The sequence below is a fragment of the Phocoena phocoena genome, chromosome 16 (assembly GCF_963924675.1).
Source record: "Phocoena phocoena chromosome 16, mPhoPho1.1, whole genome shotgun sequence".
Classification (NCBI taxonomy): domain Eukaryota; kingdom Metazoa; phylum Chordata; class Mammalia; order Artiodactyla; family Phocoenidae; genus Phocoena; species Phocoena phocoena.
Window position 1 is genome coordinate 63,401,066 of NC_089234.1, and position 26,727 is coordinate 63,427,792.

Here is a 26,727-nt window from a genome sequence, read left to right on the forward strand (position 1 = left end):
TGCAATTCAGCTTCCACTAGTGTTATCTCAAAGACATGTCATTTTTAACCCTGTACTCCTTTAGACCAGAGTTTTTCCAGCGGGGCACTACTGACATATGGGGCTGGGCAACGCTTTGTTGTGGGGGGCCGTCCCATGCAAAGCAGGTGATTCAGCCAAGTCCTTGGCCTCGACCACCTATATGCCAGTGGCATTCACCTTGGTGGAAAGGGTACAGATGTCTCCAGGCACTGCTAAACGTCTTCTGGGGGCTAATGCACCCCCTGTTGAGAACCACTGCTTTAGAGTATGTCACATTTCCTACCTTTTCACTCAATAGTTTATTAACTATTATGTATCTAAAATTCTGAAGGAAATACACAGACTAATAAAACAAACTATTTTTAATTAAGGAAGGCTTAACTTAAGGCATCATACTGACATCTACTGGCTTGGTACTAGACCGTACATTTGACATATACTGCATTTTAAAAAAAAAACCCTCAAAATTAAAAGTAATATAGGCGCTATTCTGGGAAACTAGAACAGTTAATTGAAAGCAGTTAACATTAACATCAAAACTATGTGTTTTATGTAAAGCCTAACATATATAATAACAATGGCAATTAACAATTATTTTCTTAGTTTTTGATGTACTGTCGTTTGGATGAGTTAAATTTTTAATAAATGTTTTTAGAGACTGAAAATTGGAGAGGATTTAAGGACAAGTAACAAAAAAAAGTGTGGTCCAAAAAACTTACAAAATTTAAGCAGAATCCTATTTTATGATTCATACTGAAATTTTTTTTTTTAATTTATTTTTGGCTGCATTGCATCTTCGTTGCTGCCTGCGGCCTTTCTCTAATTGCACTGAGCGGGGGGCTATTCTTCGTTGTGGTGCGCGGGCTTCTCATTGTGGTGGCTTCTCTTGTTGCCAAGCATGGGCTCTAGGCATGCGGGCTTCAGTAATTCTGGCTCGCAGGCTCTAGAGTGCAGGCTCAGTAGTTGTGGCACACGGGCTTAGTTGCTCTGCGGCCTGTGGGATCTTGCCGGACCAGGGCTCAAACCTGTCTCTCCTGCATTGGCAGGCGGATTCTTAACCACTGCACCACCAGGGAAGCCCCATACTGACATTTTAAAAGGCTAAATTTTTTTTAAAAAACTAGTAATGAGGGCTTCCCTGGGGGCGCAGCGGTTGAGAGTCCGCCTGCCGATGCAGGGGACATGGGTTCGTGCCCCGGTCCGGAAAGATCCCACATGCCCGTGAGCCATGACCACTGAGCCTGCGTGTCCAGAGCCTGTGCTCCACAACGGGAGAGGCCACAACAGTGAGAGGCCCGCATACGGCAAAACAAACAAACAAACAAAAAAACAACAACAAAAAAACTAGTAATGATAATTCTATAAATAAAATTACAACTGTCTAGGTTTTTAATAAAAGAGATTTGTAATTGAACACTACCGTCAATTAAACTGATGAACTTTATTGGGGTTAAAACTATAACAAAGTTCATCCTAAAACATTTTGCAATGCAAAATTATTTCACTCAAGGAGTGTTTAATAATTTGGATGCCAGGAATTACAAGCAATTTTCAAAAGCAAAGACTCTCACATTCATAAAACTTTATACATCATTTGAACTAACAGATATTTATACTACTAAAATCAAACATGCATCACTTTCAAACATTCTTGTATCATGATTTTATATATTACATTACTTATCAGCATTCTTCATCACTACATGTATTTTATCATACACTTGCACCATTCTCCTTGGATTTCTGATCTTTATCTTCATTCTTCACATTATCCTATAAAATACACAAAGGAAAAGTATATTTTATTAAATTCTCTTAAATGTAACTTTAAAAATAATAATCATTACTAAACAGAGATACTGCAGATAGCCCATTTCACCATCTATGGAAAATTGAACCGGGTGGGGGGAAGGGGAGAGTAGGAAAGAAATCTCTCAATTCTGTGCAGAATGACTTCTAGTATTCGAGAAAGCCATCTAAATCCTAAGAAATTAGAGGTTCTTAGGACTATATTACTAACAGCAGTATATTCCTTGCACTGTAGTTTTTCTTTTTTGTCTTCTTGTTCTCTGAGTGAGACCCAGGAGGTGGAAGGTCTCTCAATTACTGAAGTTAGTTTACAAGGGCACTGAGTTACTAGTTATTTTTGAGACAAAGAATACTAATAAATTAATTTTGATAGTGTCAAAAAGTTTCTCAACTCTGCCCAATAAATGGGTTTAAAAGAGAAGTGAATGGGGCTTCCCTGGTGGCACAGTGGTTGAGAGTCCGCCTGCCAGTACAGGGGACATGGGTTCGTGCCCCGGTCCAGGAAGATCCCACATGCCGCCAAGTGGCTGGGCCCATGAGCCATGTCCACTGAGCCTGCGCGTCCGGAGCCTGTGCTCCGCAACAGGAGAGGCCACAACAGTGAGAGGCCCGTGTACCACAAAAAAAAAAAAAAAAAAAAAAAAAGTGAATGGCTTTTCTTTTTCAAGTTCAAACTCAACCTCTGATTCTAAAAGAAATGCAAGTGAAACTTGCTTTTTAAGAAGTCTGCACACCAGGACTTCCCTGGTTGCGTAGTGGTTAGGAATCTGCCTGCTAATGCAGAGGACACAGGTTTGATACCCGGTCTGGGAAGATCCCACATGCCGCAGAGCAACTTAGCCTGTGCACAACTACTGAAGTCCATGTGCTGTAGGGCCTGCGTGCTGCAACTACTGAGCCTGCGTGCTGCGACTACTGAACCCTGCACGCATAGGGCCCATGCTCCGCAATAAGAGAAGCCACCACACCACAATGAAGAGTAGCCCCCACTCGCCACAACTAGAGAAATCCCGCGCGCAGGAATGAAGACCCAATGCAGCCAAAAATAGTTAAAAAAAAAAAAGTCTGGACACATAAATCATGTTGACATCTGAAGTAAGTTCTAGGAAAATACCATCTTTGGGGAATTGCTTTTGACTAATCTAATGAAGGACAGAATGCTACCACTATTTTCTGTTAGAAAAGCCACTAAGAGCTTAATAATATTAAATTTGCCAGAAATAGACTTTTTAGAAAAGGAATAAACTATGAAAATGTTGAAGGTACAAAACAGCTAACCTTCTTAAGAACAGTGTGGATCTCATCCATTACTGTGGATAAGTTTCTGATTGTCTTATTCAGCTGGTTTTCAAATTGCAAATTCATGTTTTCTGAAATCTTTAAGTTTTCTTGTAACTGACTAAGGTCCTTTTTAACTTCTCTGAGTTCACCAGAGAGGTTTTTGTTGGAATTCTCCAAATTTAATATGGTTTTTTCATCTTCATCTGTCAAAAAACAAAACAAAACAAAACCAAACCAAATTCACCATCTTACCCTTTAAAATTTCCAATTTAACTCTGAGGTTAAAAATACTTAAGCTAGGAGAATAAACAGTGTATATAATTCTTTAAACTGGCCACAATTGTCAATTTTAATAGTTATAAAGCACACTATAATAACTCATTTCATTTAAATTAAGTTTTACCTAGTATCACTTCTAAATCCAAGTTCCATTTTAAGATAATTGTACAGACTAGAGAAAGTAGCAGAAACTAATGAAGACTAAGTGGAACTAGGGGAGGATTAAAAGGATGCAACAGAACAACAATCGAGCTTGAGAATGCACATGAAGATCTAAGATTAATTCTTATAAAGCTAAGCAATTTTATAACCTTTAACAGAAATGGTGAAAAGTAAACTTACATTATGTGTCTAGACTAAAACAAGGTATGGATATGCACGAGGATAGGTATGTATATACGTGTGTACACATATATATCCCAATAGAGTGTTAAAAGTACCTCATATCCAATGCTTTTCCTTACCTGTCTTTTCTTCTAGTAACTGCAGCTTCTGTTCCACTTCAGCTCGTACTTTTTCACTCTTTTCCAATTTTTGCAAGAGGCTTCCTACATCGACCATTGCACCATTATACACAATAAGGCCAACATTTTCTTCCATATCCTTTGATTCCTGTTTTACTATCGGTGTTGGAAGTAACAATCTGTTTCCTATAATATAAAAGAAACCATATTCTTTTGGCCACGCCACACAGCATGTGGGATCTTAGTTCCCTGACCAGGGATCGAACCCGTGCCTCCTGCAGGGGAAGCACGGAGTCTTAACCACTGGACTGCCAGGGAAGTCCCTAAAAGATACCATATTTTATTATGTTATTTTCTTCTTTAATTAATAATATGGTTATAAAATGGCATGATCTTAAAATAATATACTCAAACCTAGCATATCTTCCTGCAATGCTTCAGATTCTTCATGATTTTCTTCATCTTTTGAGGTGTCCGTTAATTTTCGGTAAAAGCAAGATTCACGGAGTACTACTTTATTAAGAAGCTTCTTTACCTGTTATTTAAAAAGATGAAAATAAGTTTTTGATTCTCCTTGAACATCAGTGTTCTAATTTTCACATATGATAAACATCAATGGCATCTCAGGTATCCACTACCACTCAATTAGAGCACTTACGCTTTTAACTGTCTTCTCTATAAACCTAAAATTAAATTATCACTTGCAAAAAATTGTCAAAAAAAGTCTGATAAAAACGTCAATACATAAAGTATACGTACAAACATGTTTATTAAAGCATAGCTTGTAATTCTAAAAAATGAAAGCCATTTAGCAACTGGGACTAGTTAAGGCAATAAAGGCACATCTATACCATGGAATACTAGGCAGTAATAAAAAGAACAAAATGGGTCTCCATTTTCATGGTAAAATGCCCATGATATATTATTAAATGAAAAAAAGTTGTCCATCAGTATGTTTAGAATGATTTCATGTGTTGTTTATAAAACTGGAACTATCATATATATATACATATGAGTTGCTTACAAAAGGATCTAGAAGTTTATATATTAGGCCAAAGGAGTGGAACTAGAGGAAGAGACTTTTAACTTCTTTTACTTTATTTATTTCAGTATTGCTTAACTGTATTACTATAAGCCTGTATTGCTTTTTTTAAAAATTTATTTATTTATTTTGCATCACTGGGTCTTAGTTGTGGCATGTGGGATCTAGTTCCCTGACCAGAGATCGAACCCGGGTCCCCTGCATTGGGAGCACAGAGTCTTAGCCACTGGACCACCAGGGAAGTCCCTGTATTGCTTTTATATTTCAAAAAGTCAAAGGTACTAAAAAGACAAAGTTACTTAAACATGCTTTTAATTTTAAATATTCACGAGATAGATTACCTGAGCCCGAGAAAGATGCAGTCCAAGAGTATAAAGTATTTCTTCCAAATCCTTTTCAAGAAGGTAACCACAATGGCTTTGATCAAAATAAACAAATGCCATTAACAGATCTCTGTTAATTGTGATCATCTGAGTCTTTTCTTTTTCCTAAAGAAAATGCAGAAGATACAGTACATAATTTTTACCCCTGATAAGTGAGAAAATTAGACTGTGTCCATATAATACCAAAAAATACCAAAAATCTGCAAATATCTTTACCTCATCTTAGCTAAAATGAATTGATCTGATTTATGTATAGAGAAGAAAGAAGTAAGACATACTGATTATCTGATAAAACCACAAATACCAAAATACAACCGACTGAATTCTGATGAGTGGTAATATATAGATATACAAGGATCAATAAAGTTCATCACTTAGTTAGGTTTAATAATAAGTCTGGATTATGTAAGAAATGGAAATTATCATATTATAAAAAATACAGTATTATACAGAAATGTCACATCACTGTGCTGTACACATTAAACATAATAATGTATGTCAAACATACTTCAGTATTTAATACATACCTTATCTTTAGAGGGCCTCTCCTTGCAGTATCTGTTAATATCTCTTTTGTCATCTCGTTTGTTTATTTCTTCCTCATCCCGATCTATAAAATAAATACAACAGCAGCAAAAGACTCATTAATAGATAAAATTTCAACAACTGTACAGATTGAAAATACTTTTCTATTACTGATCAGTTTTCAAAAGATTAAAAAAACAAAGAAATATTATATGACTAAAAACAGTTTGGATTTTATAAGAAAATTATAAAGAATAAGAACAGGAAGAAATTTATAAAGAAACTACAGAGAAGAAAAAAAAGGACTTTACTGATTCAAATACAAGGATTCAATTCAATAAATATTTGGGGGAATTAGTTCCCAAACATGAATGAATTTTATACAAAAAATTGAAACATAAATTTAAACAAAACAGGGCAGAGAATATTTACTACAAGATAAAAGGAAAAACAGCCAATATAGTAAAACTAACTGCAGATGAATTATTGCAAAATAAAACTACATATGAGAATTGAAATGTTCTTAATAAAGAAGACCTAACACCCAGATTTACTGACACTAATGTATGTGTCCTTTGATAAAAGATAGGAAATTTGGGCTTCCCTGGTGGCACAGTGGTTCAGAATCTGCCTGCCAATGCAGGGGACATGAGTTCGAGCCCTGGTCCAGGAAGATCCCACATGCCACGGAGCAACTAAGCCCATGTGCTACAACTACCGAGCCTGCGCTCTGGAGCCCACATGCCACAACCACTGAGCTCACGTGCCACAACTACTGAAGCCCACACACCTAGAGCGCATGCTCTGCAACAAGAAGCCACTGCAATGAGAAGCCCGCGCACCGCAAAGAGTAGCCCCTGCTCGCTGCAACTAGAGAAAGTCCGTGCACAGCAACGAAGACCCAGCGCAGCCAAAAATAAATAAAATAATTTTAAAAAAAGATAGGAAATTCGATAAATTATTCTTAATAAATAAACAGAAAACTGACAAAAAGTAAACTCCTTTCTCTTACCTATCCATAAGCTACCCAGTTCCTGAAGACCTCAGCCATCGCCCTCAGGTCAAGCACCATTAACAGCTTGTTATTCAACTAATACTGAAGAATAAATCTGTTATGGGTTCAACTGTTATCCCCTGAAGTTCCAAAGCTGAGGTCCTAAGCCCCTAGTAGTTCAGAATGTTGCCTTATTTGGAGAAAGGGTCTATCTATACAGAGATAATCAAGTTAAAATGAGGTTATTAGAGCGAGCTCTAATACAATGACTGCTGTCTTTAAAGAAAGGGGAAATTTAGACACAGACACATGCAGATAGAACATGATGTGACAATACAGGGAAAAGATGCCCATCTACAAGAGCTGAGGAGAGCTGCTTGGAACAGACCCTACCTCCCAGCCCTCAGAAGAAACCAACCCTGCTAACTCCTTCATCTCAGACTTGGCCTTCAGAACTGTGAAGACAGTAAATTTCTATTGTTTGAGCTAAACAGTTTGAGGTACCTTTCATGGTAGCCCTAGTGAACTAATACATCATCCTTTCATGAATTATATACAACTAAACAGCTTTTTTGTCGATATTTAATGATCTGTCAACAATTTTAAGAGAAATTTTGTTTCTAGAGGCTTCTGGATCTCTCAAATGGATCTCCATCAGAAAGCCCGGAGTAACAAAGGGTTTCTTGATAAAATAGGAGATACAGTAAACACTAGGAGTTAATTAGCACTTGAGATATTACACAGCATAAATTTATAATATTTCACACTATATTCCCTTCTTCTTATTTTTTTTTTTGTGGTACGCGGACCTCTCACTGTTGTGGCCTCTCCCATTGCAGAGCACAGGCTCCGGACGCGCAGGCTCAGCAGCCATGGCTCACGGGCCTAGCCGCTCCGCAGCATGCGGGATCTTCCCGGACCGGGGCACGAACCCATGTCCCCTGCATCAGCAGGCAGATTCTCAACCACTGCGCCACCAGGGAAGCCCTATATTCCCTTCTTGAACATCCACAACATACATAAGCAGCTAAGAAATTCTGTAGTAAAACATGCAGACCTTTGCTTAGCCCAAGTTTCCCAAATTTATTTGACCCCAGTATACTTTATTAACCTTAATACCTGTTAATATTTTGGAACACTCTGGGAAAGACTGCTTTAGGTGAGAAGTTGTACGCGAATAGTAACAATATAGAGAAAACTTTATATTAAATAGAATATACATGATAAAACACACATGAACCTTGATAACATTATGCTAAGTGAAAAGAAGCCAGTCACAAAAGATTGCATACTGCATGATTCTATTTATATATATGAAATGTCCAGAATATCTACAGAGATGGAAAGCTGACTAGTGCTTGCCTAGGGCTGAGGAGATGGGAGGGAAATGGGACTGACTGCTAATGAGTACGGGATTTCTTTTTGTGGAAATGAAAATGTTCTAAAATTGACTGTGGTGATGGATGGATATGTTAAAAACCAGTGAGTTGGGACTTCCCTGGTGGTTTAGTGGCTAAGACTCCATGCTCCTGATGCACGGGGCTTGGGTTCGATCCCTGGTTAGGGAACTAGATCCCACATGCCGCAACTAAGAGTTCTCAAGCTGCAACTAAAAAGATCCTGCATGCTGCAACTAAAAGATTCTGCATGTGGCAACGAAGACCCCACGTGCCACACCTAAGACCAGCGTACCACCAAAATACATATTAAAACAAAACAAAAACAAAAAAAACTGAGCTGTATACTTTTAAATGGGTGAACTGGTTGATATGTGAATTATATCTCAAGTTGTTATTAAAAAAAGGAAGTAGACAAATGTTCTAAAACTGGATTGTAGTGATGGTTTCACAATTCTATGAAGTTACTAGGAATTATTAAATTGTTAAATTATTAAACTAAATTATATACACTTAAAATGGGTGAGTTTGTGATATGTATTGGAACAGAAATAAACTGTTTTAAAGAAAGAGATAATATGTCCTTGGAACCTAATTATTTCATATATATATATATAAAATACAGTACAGAGTGGTTCAGCTGCTTTATAGTTTTATTATCATGGGTAAATTGATTTAGTGCTAAGAGCCTCAGATTCCTCAGTTAAGAAATGGTTAAGAAACCTCTCCTTTCATTTATTCACATTTTACAGACACGACCCAGCTTATTTTGAGTATTTAACTTGAAAGGTGTCACTTGAAACCATCTCCCCTGAAACCTATATTTTTAAAGTATTTTTTAAAAAATCCAGGGACTTCCCTGGTGGTCCAGTAGTTAAGATTCCACGCTCCCAGTGCAGCGGGCACGGGTTCCATCCCTGGTCGAGGAACTAAGACCCCAAATGTCGCACAGCACGGCTGAAAAAACAATCCAAGTAATCCTTGCTCATCTTGGAACATGCTGTCTATGTCTATAAAAACCATTTGGTAATCTTTTTCCGCATCACTATCCTCTAACTTCTTTTTCAATGACTGCACAGAATTTAATTGCATGTCTATGTCAAAGTGCATTTAAATAATTCCCTATTGTTGAATATTAAGACTGATTTTAGTTTTTTATTTTATAAATAATTATGAAATAAATATTCGTGTTGGTATTTGAAAGGATATGGTTAATTAACATTTCCAAACTTCTGTCCAGAGAAGATGCAACAATTTAAACTCACCCCAAGAGTGAAAGTAATCTTCTCTTTACCCCTGTTAAACTGATGTTACCTTTTATTAGAAACTTAAGTTTCATCAATTTGACAGGTAAAAATTAGACCCTCACTGTTATTTGCTCCTCTGATTACTAAGAAGATTCAACACCATTTTAGACATTAACTGGCACTATATACACACACACACACACACACACACATATATATATATATATATTTTAACCACAAATTCTATTTTTCCATGAGGAAAAAAGTGGTCTTCTGGAAACTTGATTGGATAATGAGATGCAAAGTATGGGGAAAAATGATAACATAAGCAAGCATCAATTGGAATTCCAAGGAAACCAAAAAAACCCCAAAACTATAATCATACCACCCTACTTGGCTTTGCAGTTTATGGTATTAGTTCAACAAATATCTATTTAGAGCCTATTTGGATATTTAGGCTGTTCTAGGAACTTCCAATATATATCAGCAAAGAAAATAAAGAAAAATCTCTTTCTTATTAAGAGCTTATATTCAAGTGGAAAGAAGACAGACAATAAGTAAGTAAACAGTAGACTAGGTTATAAGTTCTATAAGTAGAAGGGGATAAGGAGGCATCAGGAATGTGCACTTTGGTGGGGGTGGGGAGGAGACTGCAATTTTAAATAGGGTGCAGAGTAGACCTCCCTGAGAAAGCGATAGCTGAACAGAGACTGAAGGTGTTGAGGGAGTCAGCAAGGTGGGTCTCTAGGAGAGCATGCAGGCAGAAGAACTGCCAATGCAAAGGTCTTAACACAGGAACATATATAATGGGTTCAAGGAGGTCCCAGTGACTGAGGTGCAATGAACAAGTGCAAAGAGTTGTAAGACACAAAATTAAAGACTTGTTATGGTAGGGTCTTAGAGGTCATTGTAAACACTGTGGCTTTTATCAGAGAGTGAAATGGAGAGCAACTGTAAGAATTTGAACAAATAAATGACTTAAATTATACAAAGGTTATTCTGGCAACTGTACTGAAAAGAGACTTTAGAGGAAGGGGATAGGCAGGGAAACCAGTATAAGGGGCTATTAAAATAATCCAGGCAAGAAACAGCATGGGTTGGATTAAGGTTAGATCAGTGACGCTGCAGAGAAATGGTCTGATTCTGGTTATATTTTGAAGATAGAGGCAATATGACCTCCTGATAGACTGGAAATGGAATATGACAAAGAGAGAGAGAGAGAGAGAGAGAGAGAGAGAGAGAGAGAGAGACTCAAGGATGACTCCTAGATTTTAGCTTGAACAACTCTAAGGATGGGATTGCCATCAAAAGAGGTGGGGAAGGCAGAAGGTAGAGGATTTTTTTGTTTGTTTTCTTTATGGTGAAAAGGAAAAGCAGGAGTTCAGGTTTAGACATGTTTATCTTGAAATGTCAGATAGCTTAAGTGGAGATGACAAATAGGCAGCTGATATAGAAGAATAAGAGAAGTCTGACTTGAGATATAAATTTGAGAACTGTCAGTACATGCAGATTGTACTTAAAGTTGGGAGAATGGAAGAGACCACCACTAAGGGAGTTATATGGTAGAAAAGGAATAAAGAAGACAACTAAGGGATGAGAGCTAGGACATTCTGACATAAAATAATGAGAACACTGTTCAGTGATTTAACAAAAGCAGTGATAAAACAATACTGGGAGGATGGGGGAGAGAAAATGGGACTGTAAAAAAGGCTAATCTTGGTACTTCCCTGGTGGTGCTGCAGTTAAGAATCCTCCTGCCAACGCGGGGAGATGGGTTTGAGCCCTGATCCAGGAAGATCCTACATGCCTCAGAGCAGCTAAGCCAGTGTGTCACAACTACTGAGTCTGCACTCTAGAGCCCTCGAGCCACAACTACTGAGCCCACGTGCTGCAACTACTGAAGCCCACGTGCCTAGAGCCCGTGCTCCACAAAGTGGGAAGCCACCACAATGAGAAGCCCGTGCACTACAATGAAGAGTAGCCCCTCTCATCGCAACTAGAGAAAGCCCACGCGCAGCAACGAAGAACCAACACAGCCAAAAAAACCGAAAAAAGGGCTAATCTTCATTGAGCAGAGCAGGTAATGAAGATAAAATAAATACTGATATATGCATATTATATCACTGCTACTGAATTATTAGAACAATTAAGAGTACACATTAGATGGCATCAATAGATGGTGTATGACATTATTGTTAATTTTCTTAGGGGTGATTATGGAATTGTGATTAAGAGAATGTATTTTCTTAGGCAAGTTGAAGAATTCCTACTTTCAAATGGATCAGAAACATACACATGCAAACACACAGACAACACAAATAAGATAAAATATTAACTACTGAATCAACTGCAGGATATAGGGTATTCAATGCACTATTCTCTCAACTTCTTTTATGTCTGAGTATTTTCATCAATTAGAAGAAAAATAAAATGCTGCGGTAGAAAGAAAAAATGTAGAGGCAAACCAAGAACACCTTAAGTAGTAATAATCCTCAAAGATATGTACTACCAAAACAAAAAAACTCTTATGATTTTGTCACCTCAAAAAAAAATTTTGGGGGCTTCCCTGGTGGCACAGTGGTTGAGAGTCCGCCTGCCGATGCAGGGGACACAGGTTCGTGCCCCGGTCTGGGAAGATCCTGCATGCCGCAGAGCAACTAGGCCCGTGAGCCACAACTACTGAGCTTGCGCGTCTGGAACTTGTGCTCCACAACAAGAGAGGCTGCGACAGTGAGAGGCCCGCGCACCGCGATGAAGAGTGACCCCGGCTCGCCGCAACTAGAGAAAGCACACGTACAGAAACGAAGACCCAACACAGCCATAAATAAATAAATAAATAATAATAAAAAAAGTCCCAAATCTACATGGAAACTGACAGGTACTCAGTGGTACTCCATAAGTACTTTAGGGCTGGCATCTATGACTAGTAAAGTATTTTGAATATCATTACTACTGGTAAGTTTGTTATTTAAAACATAGGTGATAGGTATACAGGTGCTTATTATTATTAGTCTTTAAACTCTATATGCTATATGTACTCTTTTGCTTGTATGATAGTCTTCATAATTAATTAGTTTTCTAAAGAAGATTATATTCTATGAAACAAGGAAGACGATTATACCTTTTCATGACACATTTTAACACCACGTTTGGGAAATTTTTTCCCCTCAAGTTGAGTTACCATTAATTATATATGGAACATATGATAGTTAAAAATAACATTTCTTAAAACAATCCTCTCACCTAAAAATTAGTAAAATACTTAATTTCACTAGAGAATATTTTACTGTTTCTAGTCTAAAAAATAATTATAGATTTCAGTGATACAGAGTCCCCAAACAAAAATTGTATTTTTCATCCTAAGGGAAAATAAATTGGAATCATACCATCTTCTTCATCCTCAGCTTCTTCTGCTTCCATTGGATCATATTCATCTTGATTATTATCTTCTTCAGTTTCATCATCATCTTTAGAATCATCTTTTCTTTTATCTTCTTTCTGTAATTTAAAATGTCTTAAAATTAAGCAAGATCTCACCAAACATCAAATGACTAAAAGAAAAACATTAAATTGACTAAATTTACTTGAAATAGTATCACATTATAAATATCTTGTAACAATAATATACTTTAAGAATAAACTACCATTCACAATTTACATAAATCAAACCATCATGCTATATACCTTAAAGAATAAAGTACCAGAAAACTAGTTATAGATGCTTATATAGGCTTAATTCAAAGACTTAAATTTCTAATAATACACTAAAAGTTTTTAGTTTGGCCTTTACATTTTACTATTCTGATGGAATTCATTGTTATGTGTTACACTCCAGAAGACTAATTAGAAACTAAACCCGGTTGCTGGTCCTGGAAATATTTACAGACCTTCCTTTCATCTCTATCTTCTTTTTTATCTTTATCATCGCCTGATTTTCTCCTTTTGGGTTTTGGCTCCTCAGTTTCATCATCTCTTTCTTCTTTTTTATCTTTTCTCTCATCTTTTTTGCTTTTCTTTTCCTTTTCTTTTTTATCCTCTTTCTCAGGAAGAGACAATAATGATTTGTATATTCTGACGCCAAAATCTCTTTGAAGCATTTCATTGAAAAGCTCTGCAAATAATGAAACCTATAAAAAGACAAACAGTAACCCAGCCAACTTTAATAGAAATATTGAAAAAATCCAGCAAATCAGTAATTTATCAAATGATAATCTGTCACATCTGACAATTAATGTGCAATAACAATAAAATTATAATAATTGATGTCAATGATGCTGAGTAGCCTCAAAATCCTCAAAAACTCTCCTGAAGATATAAATACTATGTTTGGTATACTTTGGGCCAAATATTACAAAAAATAATAACTGCATTACTTTATCATATACATTTATCATGAGGTGGACTCAACAAGTTTTTATGAAATGCCTACTATGTACCAGGGACTGTTCTTGGCACTGGGGATACAGCAGTGAAGAAAGCAGATAAAAATCCCAACTCTCATAAGCTAACAATCTAGTGGGACAAAGTGTGGAATAATCAAATCAACATTGAATTATAAGAAAAACAAGCAGGATAAGAGCACAGAGAGTAACAAGGGAGTGTAGCCAGAGATGGCCTTTTTGATCAAGTGACGTTTGAAAAGTGATATGAGGGCAGCAAGGGGAATGAGCCATTAAATAGATACCCAGAAGAGCATTCCATGCAGGGGAAACCAAATCAAACTCTTGAGTAGGGAGTAAGCATTATTACTATGCAAGGATCCAGGGATAATGAGCTTTAATATATTCATGAACCTAAAATTATATACTAAATATCCTATGTAAATATATCTTTTTTTCTTTCTTTCTTTTGGCCATGCCGCATGGCTTGTAGGTTATCTTAACTCCCCGACCAGGGATTGAACCTGGACCCAGGCAGTGAAAGCACTGAGTCCTAACCACTGGACTGCCAGGGAATTCCCTATGTAAATATATCTAAGAAAATTGCATTCAACAGATTAAAAGGGTCTAGAACTTGAAATAGTTACAACAGTTCTAAAATATGTAATTTTTGGCAATGTGTTCAGTATAATTGGTAAAACACTTCAATCAGACTATCTTCCTGATCAGAAAGAAATATACAATGTATTAAAACTATAATTGATCTTACAATCTATTTTTCTTTCATTCATGCCATCTTTATACATTTTAAATAAAAAGAAATCTATTATCAGTAAAATGACCATTAAGATGTTGAGAATTCTTTTCTCTTAATTATTAATGTAAAAATCAAATAAAATCTCCATTTGTGTAAGTAAATAGCAAGAGTCACATATTTTTCTTAGACTTTTCTATCTTCTATTACTCAAATAAAAAGCAATTAAGGGACTTCCTTGGTGGTGCAGTGGTTAAGAATCCACCTGCCAATGCAGGGGACAAGGTTTCGATCCCAGGTCCAGGAAGATCCCACATGCCGCGGAGCAACCAAGCCTGTGCACCGCAACTACTGAGCCTGTGCTCTAGAGCCCGCAAGCCACAACTACTGAGCTCATGTGCCACAACTACTGAAGCCCGTGCGCCTAGAGCCTGTGCTCTGCAACAAGAGAAGCCCCCGCTCGCCACAACTAGAGAAAGCCCATGTGCACCAATGAAAACCCAATGCAGCCAAAAATAAATAAATAATCAAAAAACAAAAAAGCAGTTAAAATGTGTTAGCTTGGAAGAAACCTAGAGAAGTAACTAGAAGCTAAGTATTAATTCTACATCTCTTTTCATCTATAAGCAGTGAAAGACAAAGATACACCTAGCATTAAATCAGTAAAAAATTTATTTATTATTGATATACGGTTTTTCTCAGTAATAATTTCTTTTAAATTCATATACCAAAATGACTTACATTCTAATGACAGATTAAAAGGAAACTAACCAAGGGGGTATGTTAGGTGGAGAGGAAGAAAAATAAAGGATCATTCTGCTAGCAGAGGGCTGTTCCTAAATCACCTTGTTTCCACTGAACAGCATTAATTTGGCATCCTCTTACAGCATCCGTTAGATATACAGTATATACTTTTTAAGCAGTAATACCAAAGACTATTTTTTTTCATTTATTTACTTCTTGAATGATTACTACATGATAGGCACTGTTAAGAGTTAAATTTATGGCAATTGGTAATAAAAATAAAATCACATTGTATATAATGTTTAAGGTCACTGGCTTACAGGAATTATCAATGTTTCAAAAAATATAAATATGTTAATATTGTAACATAGTTTATTTCAAAACCAATAAACATGCATTTCATGTTTATTTATTTATTTTTTTTTCCCTTTTTATGCTGTACGCGGGCCTCTCACTGTTGTGGCCTCTCCCGTTGCGGAGCACAGACTCCGGACGCGCAGGCTCAGCGGCCATGGCTCATGGGCCCAGCCGCTCCGCGGCATGTGGGATCCTCCCGGACCGGGGCACGAACCCGCGTCCCCTGCATCGGCAGGCGGACTCTCAACCACTGCGCCACCAGGGAAGCCCTCATGTTTATTAATTGCCTCAGTAGTCCTCTATATTTGTTTGCAAATGTCTCTAGTCGAAGCACTTCATTTTTATCTTACCATCTGGTGAACAATGCCTCCTGGGTCAAGTAGGTATGATTGATTTTTACAGTATAATTTATCAAATAACACAATGTGAGACATGTTGATAAGATACAATAATTGAACACAATTATAATTTTGTACAGGCTATTTACAAAACTGATATTTGGGGATATTTTACATTGTTTTGTTTAAAGAATGAAGCAATCACTTACTTAGGGATGAAAGTGCATTTCAACTGTTTTGAAAAATGACATGAACTGTTTGTTGTAAAGCTATTCTAAAGTAATGGTACAAAGAAACAGATTCATGTTGAAAATATAAACATCAATTATTTTATCTTACACCTAAATCAATCACAAGTAAAAGTTTCAATCCCACTAAATGGTATTTTAATTCTAGAGTAAATAATAAAGTGCTACCACATTCCCAAGAGAAGCAATTAGAGATTATTGTATCGTATGTCTCCCAATATCCTGATAAAAGAACACACCACTACACCACTACTTGTGATGTAGTCTTGGGAAAAAAATAATTGAACCTGAACCGGATTGAGACTTTAGGTCCAAATATCAATTTATGGGAAATAGAGAGGCCAGAAGAACATTTAAACCATATCACAGGAATGCAATAAGCAAAAGTAAGTCTGTAGCGAACATCATCTGGTTGTTCTTTCCCCAAAAAATACACTGGAAGGAAAATACAAAAAAACAAAAACAGTGAAAGGGGCACTCAAAAGAGATTTAAGAGATATATTAACCGACGTATGAACTTTATTTGGATCCCAATTCAAACTTAAAACATTACCTCAAATGAATGTTCTTTATTATCCTCTAATCTGTAGTCCAAAAGAACACTCAAAGACATGATGCTACAATCAAACTTGCCACTTTTTGCAGCCCAGTTTGGATGTACAACGATGGCTGGCTCATCAGGCAAAATATATCTTCTTTCCCGACGCTGGCGTTCTAGTTCCTCTTGACGTTTTCTTTCTTCTTCCTACATATTTGAAATTTTAATGGTTAAACCTGCATGTACATTATGTATACATACCAAATGTATACCATATGTAAAGAAAAAGGGCAAATTTCTATGACTCCTTACGATGATAATACCAACCTTAAGGGCTAAGAAGGGAGTAAAGTTCAAATTTAATAAAGAGGACAGCAGCTTTTATGGCTCCTAATTCTCTTTCTTTTCAATTTCCCAGCATAAGAAATTGCCTTCTAAAGAGGAAAAAAACCTGACAAACCTATATTAACATCACATAAATCAGAAGATTCTGGGAAAACAGTGGTGGTAACATAGTTTGTGGGTCTACCTGAATCCTCACATTTAAAAAGAGACAGAATAATCTAGATACCAAAACCAAAATCCATGTATATGCACAACAAAACGAGGTGATAAGGTATCCCCACAAACCCCAATATACAAGTGAGCAGACCCCAACATCTATGTGTTACTGACATCTGTGTGGGGGGGGGAAGCAGAAGGAAGCAACGAGGTTGCCTGTTGGATCTAAGAACAGGAAAACCATAAAATAATCAGGCAATGGAAAGCACAGCAGGTAAATTTAAGAATAGCAGCTAAAAATAGGAATAGGTGAGTGAGGGTATACAAGGGGTCAGTGTTAAGATCTAAAAGGGCCCAGACATTCTAGCCCCACCTATGAACCTGCAAAGCTGATTTACCAGGGCATCCTTCCAGCACAGGGCCCCACAACGAGGAGAAACTTCTGAGTGCAAAATCAATAGTGAGCCGGACAGGGACAACAGAGACAAGGGAGGAGAAGGTCCAGATAAAAAGTGACAGAGGGCAATAAAGATCGAAATCTCAGCAAGCCACCATATTTTTTGACAGAACAAGAAAATAACAGAACACAGGGCTCTGTGAAGTTAGAAAAGCTATCTGAAGCAATCTCCTAATAAACTTTAGGCAAACTACATTCACATAAACACGAGCAGTAGAAAAGTACTGAGGTCAAATCCCAAAGTTATTATTAGAAAAAAAAAAGAACAAGGAGCAGAATCACATCTCTGGCAGACAATGAAAGTGGGCCAGAAAGCCATGGCCAAAAGGCAGATAAAAATCTTAACTTACTATTTTAAAGTGTGCTAAAAGACATTAAGAAAATGTTACAGGGACTTCCCTGGTGGCAAAGTGGTTAAGACCCTGTGCTCCCAATGAAGGGGGCCTGCATTTGATCCCTGGTCAGGGAACTAGATCCCACATGCAGAGTTCACATGCCACAACTAAGGAGCCGGCAAGCCACAACTAAGGAGCCTGCCTGCCACAACTAAGACCTGACACACCAAATAAATAAATATTTAAAAAAGGAAAAGAAAATGTTACAAGATATGAAAGAACAACATGAATAAGAATTTTAAAAGTAGAAAATGAGGTGACAGGGACTTCCCTGGTGGTCCAGTGGTTATGACTTTGCCTTCCAATGCAGGGAGTTCAGGTTTGATGCCTGGTCAGGGAGCTAAGATCCCACATGCCTTGCAGCCAAAAAACCAAAACATCAAAAAAAAAAAAAAACAGAAGCAATATTATAAAAAATTCAATAAAGACTTTAAAAATGGTCCAGGGCTTCCCTGGTGGTGCAGTGGTTAAGAATCTGCCTGCCAATGCAGGGGACACGGGTTCGAGCCCTGGTCTGGGAAGATCCCACATGCCGTGGAGCAACTAAGCCCTTACGCCACAACTACTGAGCCTGCACTCTAGAGCCTGTGAGCCACAACTACTGAGCCGCACGCCTAGAGCCCGTGCTCCGCAACAAGCCCCTGCTCGCCGCAACTAGAGAAAGCCCGTGCGCGGCAACGAAGACCCAATGCAGCCATAAATAAATAAATATATGCATTAAAAAAAAAAAAGGGTCCATATCTAAAAAAAACAAAAAGAAAATGAGGTGACAGAATTTAGGGAACAATCAGAAAAGATAGTTTCAGAAATTTAAAAATAAACTAGAAGGAATAAAAAAGAAAATAAACTCAAGAGATAATGCCTTAAAAGAACAGAAGGTAATGTGGAAATCTTAAAAATCAAAAAGAAATGAAAAGTATTCAAGAAAAAGTGACCAATGTTGAGGAAGCAAAAAAGGTCAATACAAGACATCAGAATTCCTTAAAGAAAACAAAAGCAAGGGAACAAAACAAATAAAAAACTATTACTGTGGGAGGGAAGGAGACGCAAGAGGGAAGAGATACGGGAACATATGTGTATGTATAAATGATTCACTTTGTTATAAAGCAGAAACTAGCACACCATTGTAAAGCAATTATATTCCAATAAAGATGTAAAAAAAAACAAAAAAATGATTACTGGACTTCCCTGGTAGCACAGTGGGTAAGAATCCACCTGCCAATGCAGGGGGCATGGGTTACAGCCCTGTTTCAGGAAGATCTCACATGCCGCGGAGCAACTAAGCCCGTGTGCCACAACTACTGAGCCTTGCACTCTAGAGCCCACGAGCCACAGCTACCAAGCCCATGTGCCACAACTACTGAAGCCTGTGCACCTAGAGCCTGTGCTCCGCAACAAGAGAAGCCACTGCAATGAGAGGCCCGCGCACCGCAATAAGAGTAGCCCCTGCTCACTGCAACTAGAGAAAGCCCTCAAGCAGCAACGAAGACCCAACACAGCCAAAAAAAAGAAATAAATTAAAATAAAAACAAACAGGTAACCACCTAAAGATGGCAGGGAACCAATGCATTTTCATGAAAGCTGGATAAACAAACAAAAATAGTGCTTGATTTAGCAGCACACACACACACACACACACACACACACACACACACACACACAAATATTTTTTGGCCACACCATGCGGTATGTGGGATCTTAGTTCCCCAACCAGGGATTGAACCCATGCCCCCTGCAGTGGAAGCACAGAGTCTTAACCACTGGACCACCAAGGAAGTCCTAATATTCTATATTTTAAAAAGAAAGAAAGAGAAGAATCAAGTATTGATCCTGCCTTCTTCTATATGAATTTACCAAAAGGCAAACCTGTACCACCTGCGTAACCAAACAGCAGATGAGGGGAATAGGTGAACACAGAATAAGAATTATGATATCACCATTTTTGAACCCCAATAAATCAGTGGATCTAGGATTTGAGCACCAAAGGCCACTAACATCAAAAAGTGAAAATCAACTCTTTGCCTTCTTTTTCTGCTCTTCCTGTCCTGAACAATTCAGTTCTAAAGCAATTCCTACAAGCAAAGCAGGTGTCTATACAGGGGATGGAGGCTGTGAGGAAGGAGTGCTACAATGGCCCAGAGCAGATGAACTGCCCAGTTACCAGGAATTGAAACCCAAATGAAGCAAGGAGGGTATCCATACAGAGAAAGCACAGGGCAGGGAATGAGAGCAGAGTGAGGATATTCAAATTGGAGAGGGAGTGTGATGGACAACTGAGAAAGTAAGCAAATATATTAAGTATAATAGAAGGTATGTTTCTCATTATTGGAGAAAGGAGTTAAGATACATGGAAAGAGAGAAAACTAGAATGAACTCTGTGATGCTGGAGTAGAATTGGAGATATCAGTACAAACTTATGACTTTATTGTAGTAAATATGATGTACCATTCTTCACTAAAAGATACCAGGACTTGCTGGGGAAATGGCTGATTTCAGTAATAGGGCAGGGATAGTACATGGTGAGACTAAAACACTGTATTGTGCTGCAAAATAAGAAAGTTCTCAGAAAATGACAAGAACATTTCCAAGAACACAGAAGACAACTTGAAAGGCCTCCTGCTGGCCAACTCTGAGACAGTTTCACTATAAAAATAAATATAACTTATATAGTAAAATAAGAAATCATGCATCTCTTCAGAACAAGGTAATTTTCCTACATAATTACAAAATCATTATCACATCCAAGAAATTTAAGTTCTTCATTATCTAATATCACATCCATAATCAAATTTCTCCAATTACCCCAAAAATACTCTTTATGGCTTTTTCCCCCTCTATCCGGGATCCAGTCAAGTTTCGCTCAGTGCATTCAGTTGTCATGTCTTGTTAACCTTCTGTAATCTAAACCATTTTTCTTCCTTCATTACATGGACATTTTTTGAAAGTTCAGACAAGCTGCTTTGTAGAATTTCGTACATTCTAAATTTATGTTTTCTTAAAATTAGATTAAGGTAAAACATTTTCGGCAGGAATACTTCATAAATAATGACGTATACTTCACAATGCATTCCACTGGGAAACACATAATGTCAGTTTATCCAATTACTGGTGTTGTAACACACTTCTGATATCCCCATGTTTCAAATTCAGAAAACATCCATAAGTTACTCTTCTGGGCATAAGACTGAGGCATAAATGGGAGTGAATAAACAGCCTCTGAGTCTTAAGGACTGAAATGCAATCAAACGCACAGCTTTAAAGCAGCACAATTCTCACAGAAGCACTTCACTAGAACTCCATCTCTGAACTTAGTGGCTTTGTCCACCAAATTTCATTTTTTTTTATATCTAAAACATTATTATTCATTTTAAGAGGGAGGAATAAAATACGTGACTTGGAAATCACTCAAATGTGTCTCAAGTGGAGAATGAATAAACAAACTGATACACTGATACTATGAATACTATTCAGAAATGTAAAGGAACAAACTATAGAAACACAATAAAATGGGTGAATCTCTAATGCGTCATGCTAAGTTAAAGAGGTCAGACTAAAAAGGTTATGTAATTCCATTTACATGATATATTGGAAAAGGCAAACTACAGGAAAACAGATCAGTGGCTTCCAGCGGCTGAAGGGGTGGGAGAAGAAAATGCTTACAAAGGGGTACAGGGTATTTTTAGTATATACCTCTTTATCATCTTCAGATTTCCTATCATCCTCCTCTTCCTCTTCTTTCTCAGATTTCTCTAATTCCTTTTGTTCTTCTTTTTGCTCTTCTACTTTAAGCTGTTTTGTCAATCGGGCTATTAACTGGGATTTTAACCCTTTGGAACTAAGAGCTCGACTTTCTAATTCTTTTCGGAGATCATTTACCTAAATATACACACCATAAAAACACAGAAAAAGAAAGCAGGATAGTGAAATAGGGAACTGTGCAATGATCTTCTGTATGATTTTTTTTTAAATTTTGGTGAAAGGGACAGTTGTACAGCTCATAAAAAGGTTTGTGAAAATGCAAACCGACAGAGTATTTTTTGAAAATAATTTGCAACATGTTTTAAGATGCTTTGAAGAAGTTAATGCTCTTTGACCCAGAAATTCTAATTTCTGGGAAATTACCCTAAGGAAATAACCTAAACACAAGAAAGAAACTTTTTATATGGATACATTCCTTGTCATAATCCCTTCCTCCAAAAAAGTGAAGAATCTAAATATCCAATAAAAGGGTAATACCAAAGAAAAAAAAGCAGTACATCAACTAAATGGAACAGTATAGAACATTTAAAAATAATTACATGTGAAACTCTATTATTAATTGAAAAGGAGACAGCAACTTTTTTACACAACATGATTAGAACCAAACAACCAACCAACCAACCAGCTTGTACCCAGAAAATATAATGGAAAATAATAAATAGAATTTTTTTAACATCTTTATTGGAGTATAATTGCTTTACAATGGTGTGTTAGTTTCTGCTTTACAACAAAGTGAATCAGTTATACATATACATATGTTCCCATATCTCTTCCCTCTTGTGTCTCCCTCCCTCCCACCCTCCCTATCCCACCCCTCCAGGCGGTCACAAAGCACTGAGCTGATCTCCCTGTGCTAAGCAGGTGCTTCCCACTAGCTATCTACCTTACGTTTGGTAGTGTATATATGTCCATGCCTCTCTCTCGCTTTGTCACACCTTACCCTTCCCCCTCCCCATATCCTGAAGCCCATTCTCTAGTAGGTCTAGTAGGACACAGTCTTTATTCCTGTCTTACCCCTAGGTTCTTCATGACAGTTTTGTTTTTTCTTAAATTCCATATATAAATGCATAGAATTTTAAAGAAAAGCTGTGTTTGAATGAAAGGCTTGAGAATTTTTTTTCTTCAATTTTTTATGCATACACCAATTTTTAAAATAAGCATGCCTTATATTTATAATCAAAAGGAATACAAGTTTTCATCAAAAAACCTACAAACAGTAAATGCTGGAGAGGGTGTGAAGAAAAGGGAACCCTCTCACATTGCTGGTGGGAATGTAAACTGATACAGCCACTATGGAGAACAGTATGGAGGTTCCTTAAAAAACTAAAAACAGAACTACCATATGACCCAGCAATCCCACTACTGGGCATATACCCTGAGAAAACCGTAATTCAAAAGAAGTCATGTACCACAATGTTCACTGCAGCAGTATTTACAATATCCAGTACATGGAAGCAAACTAAGTGTCCATCGACAGATGAATGGATAAAGAAGATGTGGCACATATATATATAATGGAATATGATACAGCCATAAAAAGAAACAAAATTGAGTTATTTGTAGTGAGGTGGATGGACCTAGAGTCTGTCACACAGAGTGAAGTAAGTCAGAAAGAGAAAAACAAATACCGTACGCTAACACATATATATGGAATCTAAAAAAAAAAGGTTCTAATGAACCTAGGGGCAGGACAGCAATAAAGATGCAGACGTAGAGAATGGACTTGAGGACACGGGGAGGGAGAAGGGTAAGCTGGGACGAAGTGAGAGTAGCATTGACATATATACACTACCAAATGTAAAATAGACAGCTAGTGGGAAGCAGCTGCATTGCATGGGGAGATCAACTTGGTGCTTTGTGACCACCTAGAGGGGTGGGATAGGTAGATCCAAGAGGGAGGGGATATTGGGATATATGTATATGTATAACTGATTCACTTTGTTATACAGCAGAAACTAACACAACATTGTAAAGCGATTATACTCCAACAAAGATGTTAAAAAAGAAAAAAAATTTCTCGCGATAATACGGGTAATTTGTCATCTTGTTTACTAAAATTTTTCTTTATTAAGGGAGAGATACTGAAAATTATCCAAATTTTATTGGAAATGTGCTTTACAAATAATAAATTTCTATTCATAAAAAGAAGAAAAGGAATACAAACTTTAAAATAAGAAACAATAGCAGAGCCATCAGTTTGACAAAAAGTCCTTGGAGTGCAGGCTTAATCTAACTTTCTGAATCTATAGCACTCTATATGAAACCTGATGTTGAGGAAAATAACTTGGCGTAGTGTAAGAAGAGCACATTCTTATGATACACATTCTCTACTAAAAAAGCAATGTTGGGCTTCCCTGGTGGCGCAGTGGTTGACAGTCCGCCTGCCGATGCAGGGGACACAGGTTCGTGCCCGGGTCCAGGAAGATCCCACATGCCGCGGAGCGGCTGGGCCCGTGAGCCACGGACGCTGAGCCTGCGCGTCCGGAGCCTGTGCTCCGAAACGGGAGAGGCCACAACAGTGAGAGGCCCGCGTACCGCAAAAAACAAACAAACAAACAAACAAAGCAATGCTGGTTTAAAAACTAGACTTTCATAAAAAAGAAAAAAACCTGTATTTTGCTGAGGACAGAAGTTAATAAAAAGGTCAGCTTTTATGTGTTAAACAGGAAGTTGCAAAAGCAAGCCAGCTTCTGATCTATGTAGAATTTATGTACGTAGAACCTATGGATCTACATTCACCATATAGGCCCAGAGATGCAAAACTGCAAAAAGATAATAGGTCCAAAGACGCTGGGGAGCAAAAACAAACTAGTATGATGGGTTAATCAAAGATTTTCAAAAAAGGCTCTTAAATTATCTTCTTCCTATTTCAGATGTATATCAATCCACATTTTATTTTTAAATTTTATTTAAAAACTGCATAATCTTTTTCCTATGTTTCATTCCTTCTGCTTGAATTTAAGTTGATTAAGTGCAGAAATTCCACCTCTTGGTTAGTTCCCAAAGCAAAAAGCAAATATTGCTCATACTATAGGCACATGTATATTACATTCGACAGTGGCTGAACTGATGTATGAAGTCACCTTTTATTTAATTTTGACACACACACACACACACACACACAAAAACAACAAAGAATATTTATATAAAACCAGTGGACTTCATTTCTAATGGCTTATATCTGAAAAACTACTGTCCACAACAACCTCTATTCCTGTTCAGAGATTTCAAATTAAATACCATTACTTTCAAAGTTACCTTCATTGTCTTCGGGTCAAGTTTAGACCAATGGGTAGGAGTGGAAATTTCTTTAGCTTCACCATCATCCTTCTCTTCTTCATCCTGATATACAAAGTAAAGAACAGAATTACTATTCTGAAACCTTAAAATAAAGGTAATTTACTTTTAAAAGTCTGTTGCTGATCTGTGCAAGGTCACAAATGTTTCAGATTGTCTTCTCCTAAAGTTATTATTTAGGCAAGTCCACGTACATACATTCTACCACTTTTAACTGATCACAAAGACACTCATCAGCCAATCAAAGCCAGATCTGTGAAACACAAAAGGGTGATAAATTACAACACAAAGGATATCAGGGATGCACAAACACTGCCGATCTCCACTAACCAAACAGTGTGTGATCTTGCCCCAATTTTCAAGCCACCCAAAGTTAAGACTGATTTAGTCAGACCTTTCAAATGTACCAAAGACGATGCCACATAGCCTAAAATTTCAAATCTCTCAGACTTGTGGTTGTCCAATTTCAAATATCCATGACTAGAACTGATGACCGTGAAAGAGAAAATTTTTAAAATTTTAGAAAATGGCAAAATGTTTAAAATGGCTTAATACTGAATCTTGCTCAACAACTGGTCCCAGATTCCAGCAACTAGACCTATGATAAAAACAAAATTCTGTGCAATTTAAGCACAACTTATTTTCTTTTGAGGTCTCAGCACTCTTAAAGTTAGAATAGACAGATTTTTTTTTTAAGAGAAAAGAACATACAACTATACTGCTGAAAGCTGGATTACCAGTCGCTGTTACCAGTTATGTTCCTCCATGTGTGTTTGTTATGTAGTGTGTGGTGTGCATTTGTGCCTGTGTTCCTGTGCCTGTGAGAAGCGGAAATAGAAAAAGGGATTAGCGTTCAGTGCCTGTTCTCCATCAGCCTCCTTGCGTTCACCCTGAAGCTTCTCGACCAGCTGCTGCTTGTATCCTCGGGAGAGGGTTTCCCACTCTGAGCGGGTGGGAAGGCAATGCCAAACATCCGGGAAAAATAAAACCACTGTCTCCACATGAGCTGGAACTGTACGCCCCTTGTGGGTCTCCTCAGGGCGATGGTAGCGAATCTCTGCAAAACGGTACCTGTTGCAAGGGAAGAAGCATGTTGGAAAAAAAATTCTAAAATACATTTTAAAGACCCTAGTTCACTTGTAGCACATCAAGTAAAGAAATTTTGCTGCAAGAACTTGAGGTTGGTCTAAAGAAAAAAAAATTATAGAAGCCATAGTTCCTCTTTTGGTACATTTGTACAATATTTTATGGTTAAAAGAAGAATATGTTCCCCAAGGCATTTTCAAAGTTTGATTACAGAGCTACCCATATTTTAGAGAATACCTGAAGAAGCTGGATAGCTGTTCAGATTTCATGTGCTAAAAAAAGAATATTCTCAATTAAGTCACAAGAAATATACTAAAATACACAGGACAAATAAGCCTCAAGAGAAAATATGGCTGAACAAAAATAATCAGCAACTACATCATTTTATAACAAAAGAATTATAATGAAATGAAGTTCTCTCTTGACGATCTT

The 26,727-nt window shown here is 37.3% G+C and overlaps 1 protein-coding gene across 3 annotated transcripts in view; it reads right to left on the reverse strand.

Annotated features, from left to right (window-relative positions):
- Positions 1-1,442: 1,442 nt before the first annotated feature.
- Positions 1,443-26,727, reverse strand: part of CCAR1 (cell division cycle and apoptosis regulator 1) — a 53,495-nt gene continuing 28,210 nt past the window's right edge. The window contains exons 14-25 of one of the 3 annotated variants that reach the window (XM_065894782.1): positions 26,070-26,280; positions 25,171-25,254; positions 21,844-22,029; positions 16,816-17,007; positions 13,330-13,569; positions 12,829-12,940; positions 5,807-5,889; positions 5,238-5,384; positions 4,269-4,389; positions 3,855-4,040; positions 3,109-3,314; positions 1,443-1,794 (exon numbers count right to left, since the gene is read on the reverse strand). In XM_065894782.1, coding sequence (XP_065750854.1) covers positions 1,735-1,794; positions 3,109-3,314; positions 3,855-4,040; positions 4,269-4,389; positions 5,238-5,384; positions 5,807-5,889; positions 12,829-12,940; positions 13,330-13,569; positions 16,816-17,007; positions 21,844-22,029; positions 25,171-25,254; positions 26,070-26,280 — 1,828 coding nt within the window. In that variant the 3' untranslated portion in view covers positions 1,443-1,734. Of the gene's footprint in view, positions 1,795-3,108; positions 3,315-3,854; positions 4,041-4,262; positions 4,390-5,237; positions 5,385-5,806; positions 5,890-12,828; positions 12,941-13,329; positions 13,570-16,815; positions 17,008-21,843; positions 22,030-25,170; positions 25,255-26,069; positions 26,281-26,727 lie in introns of all 3 variants that reach the window. The other 2 variants (XM_065894781.1, XM_065894783.1) reach the window with 2 other exon arrangements.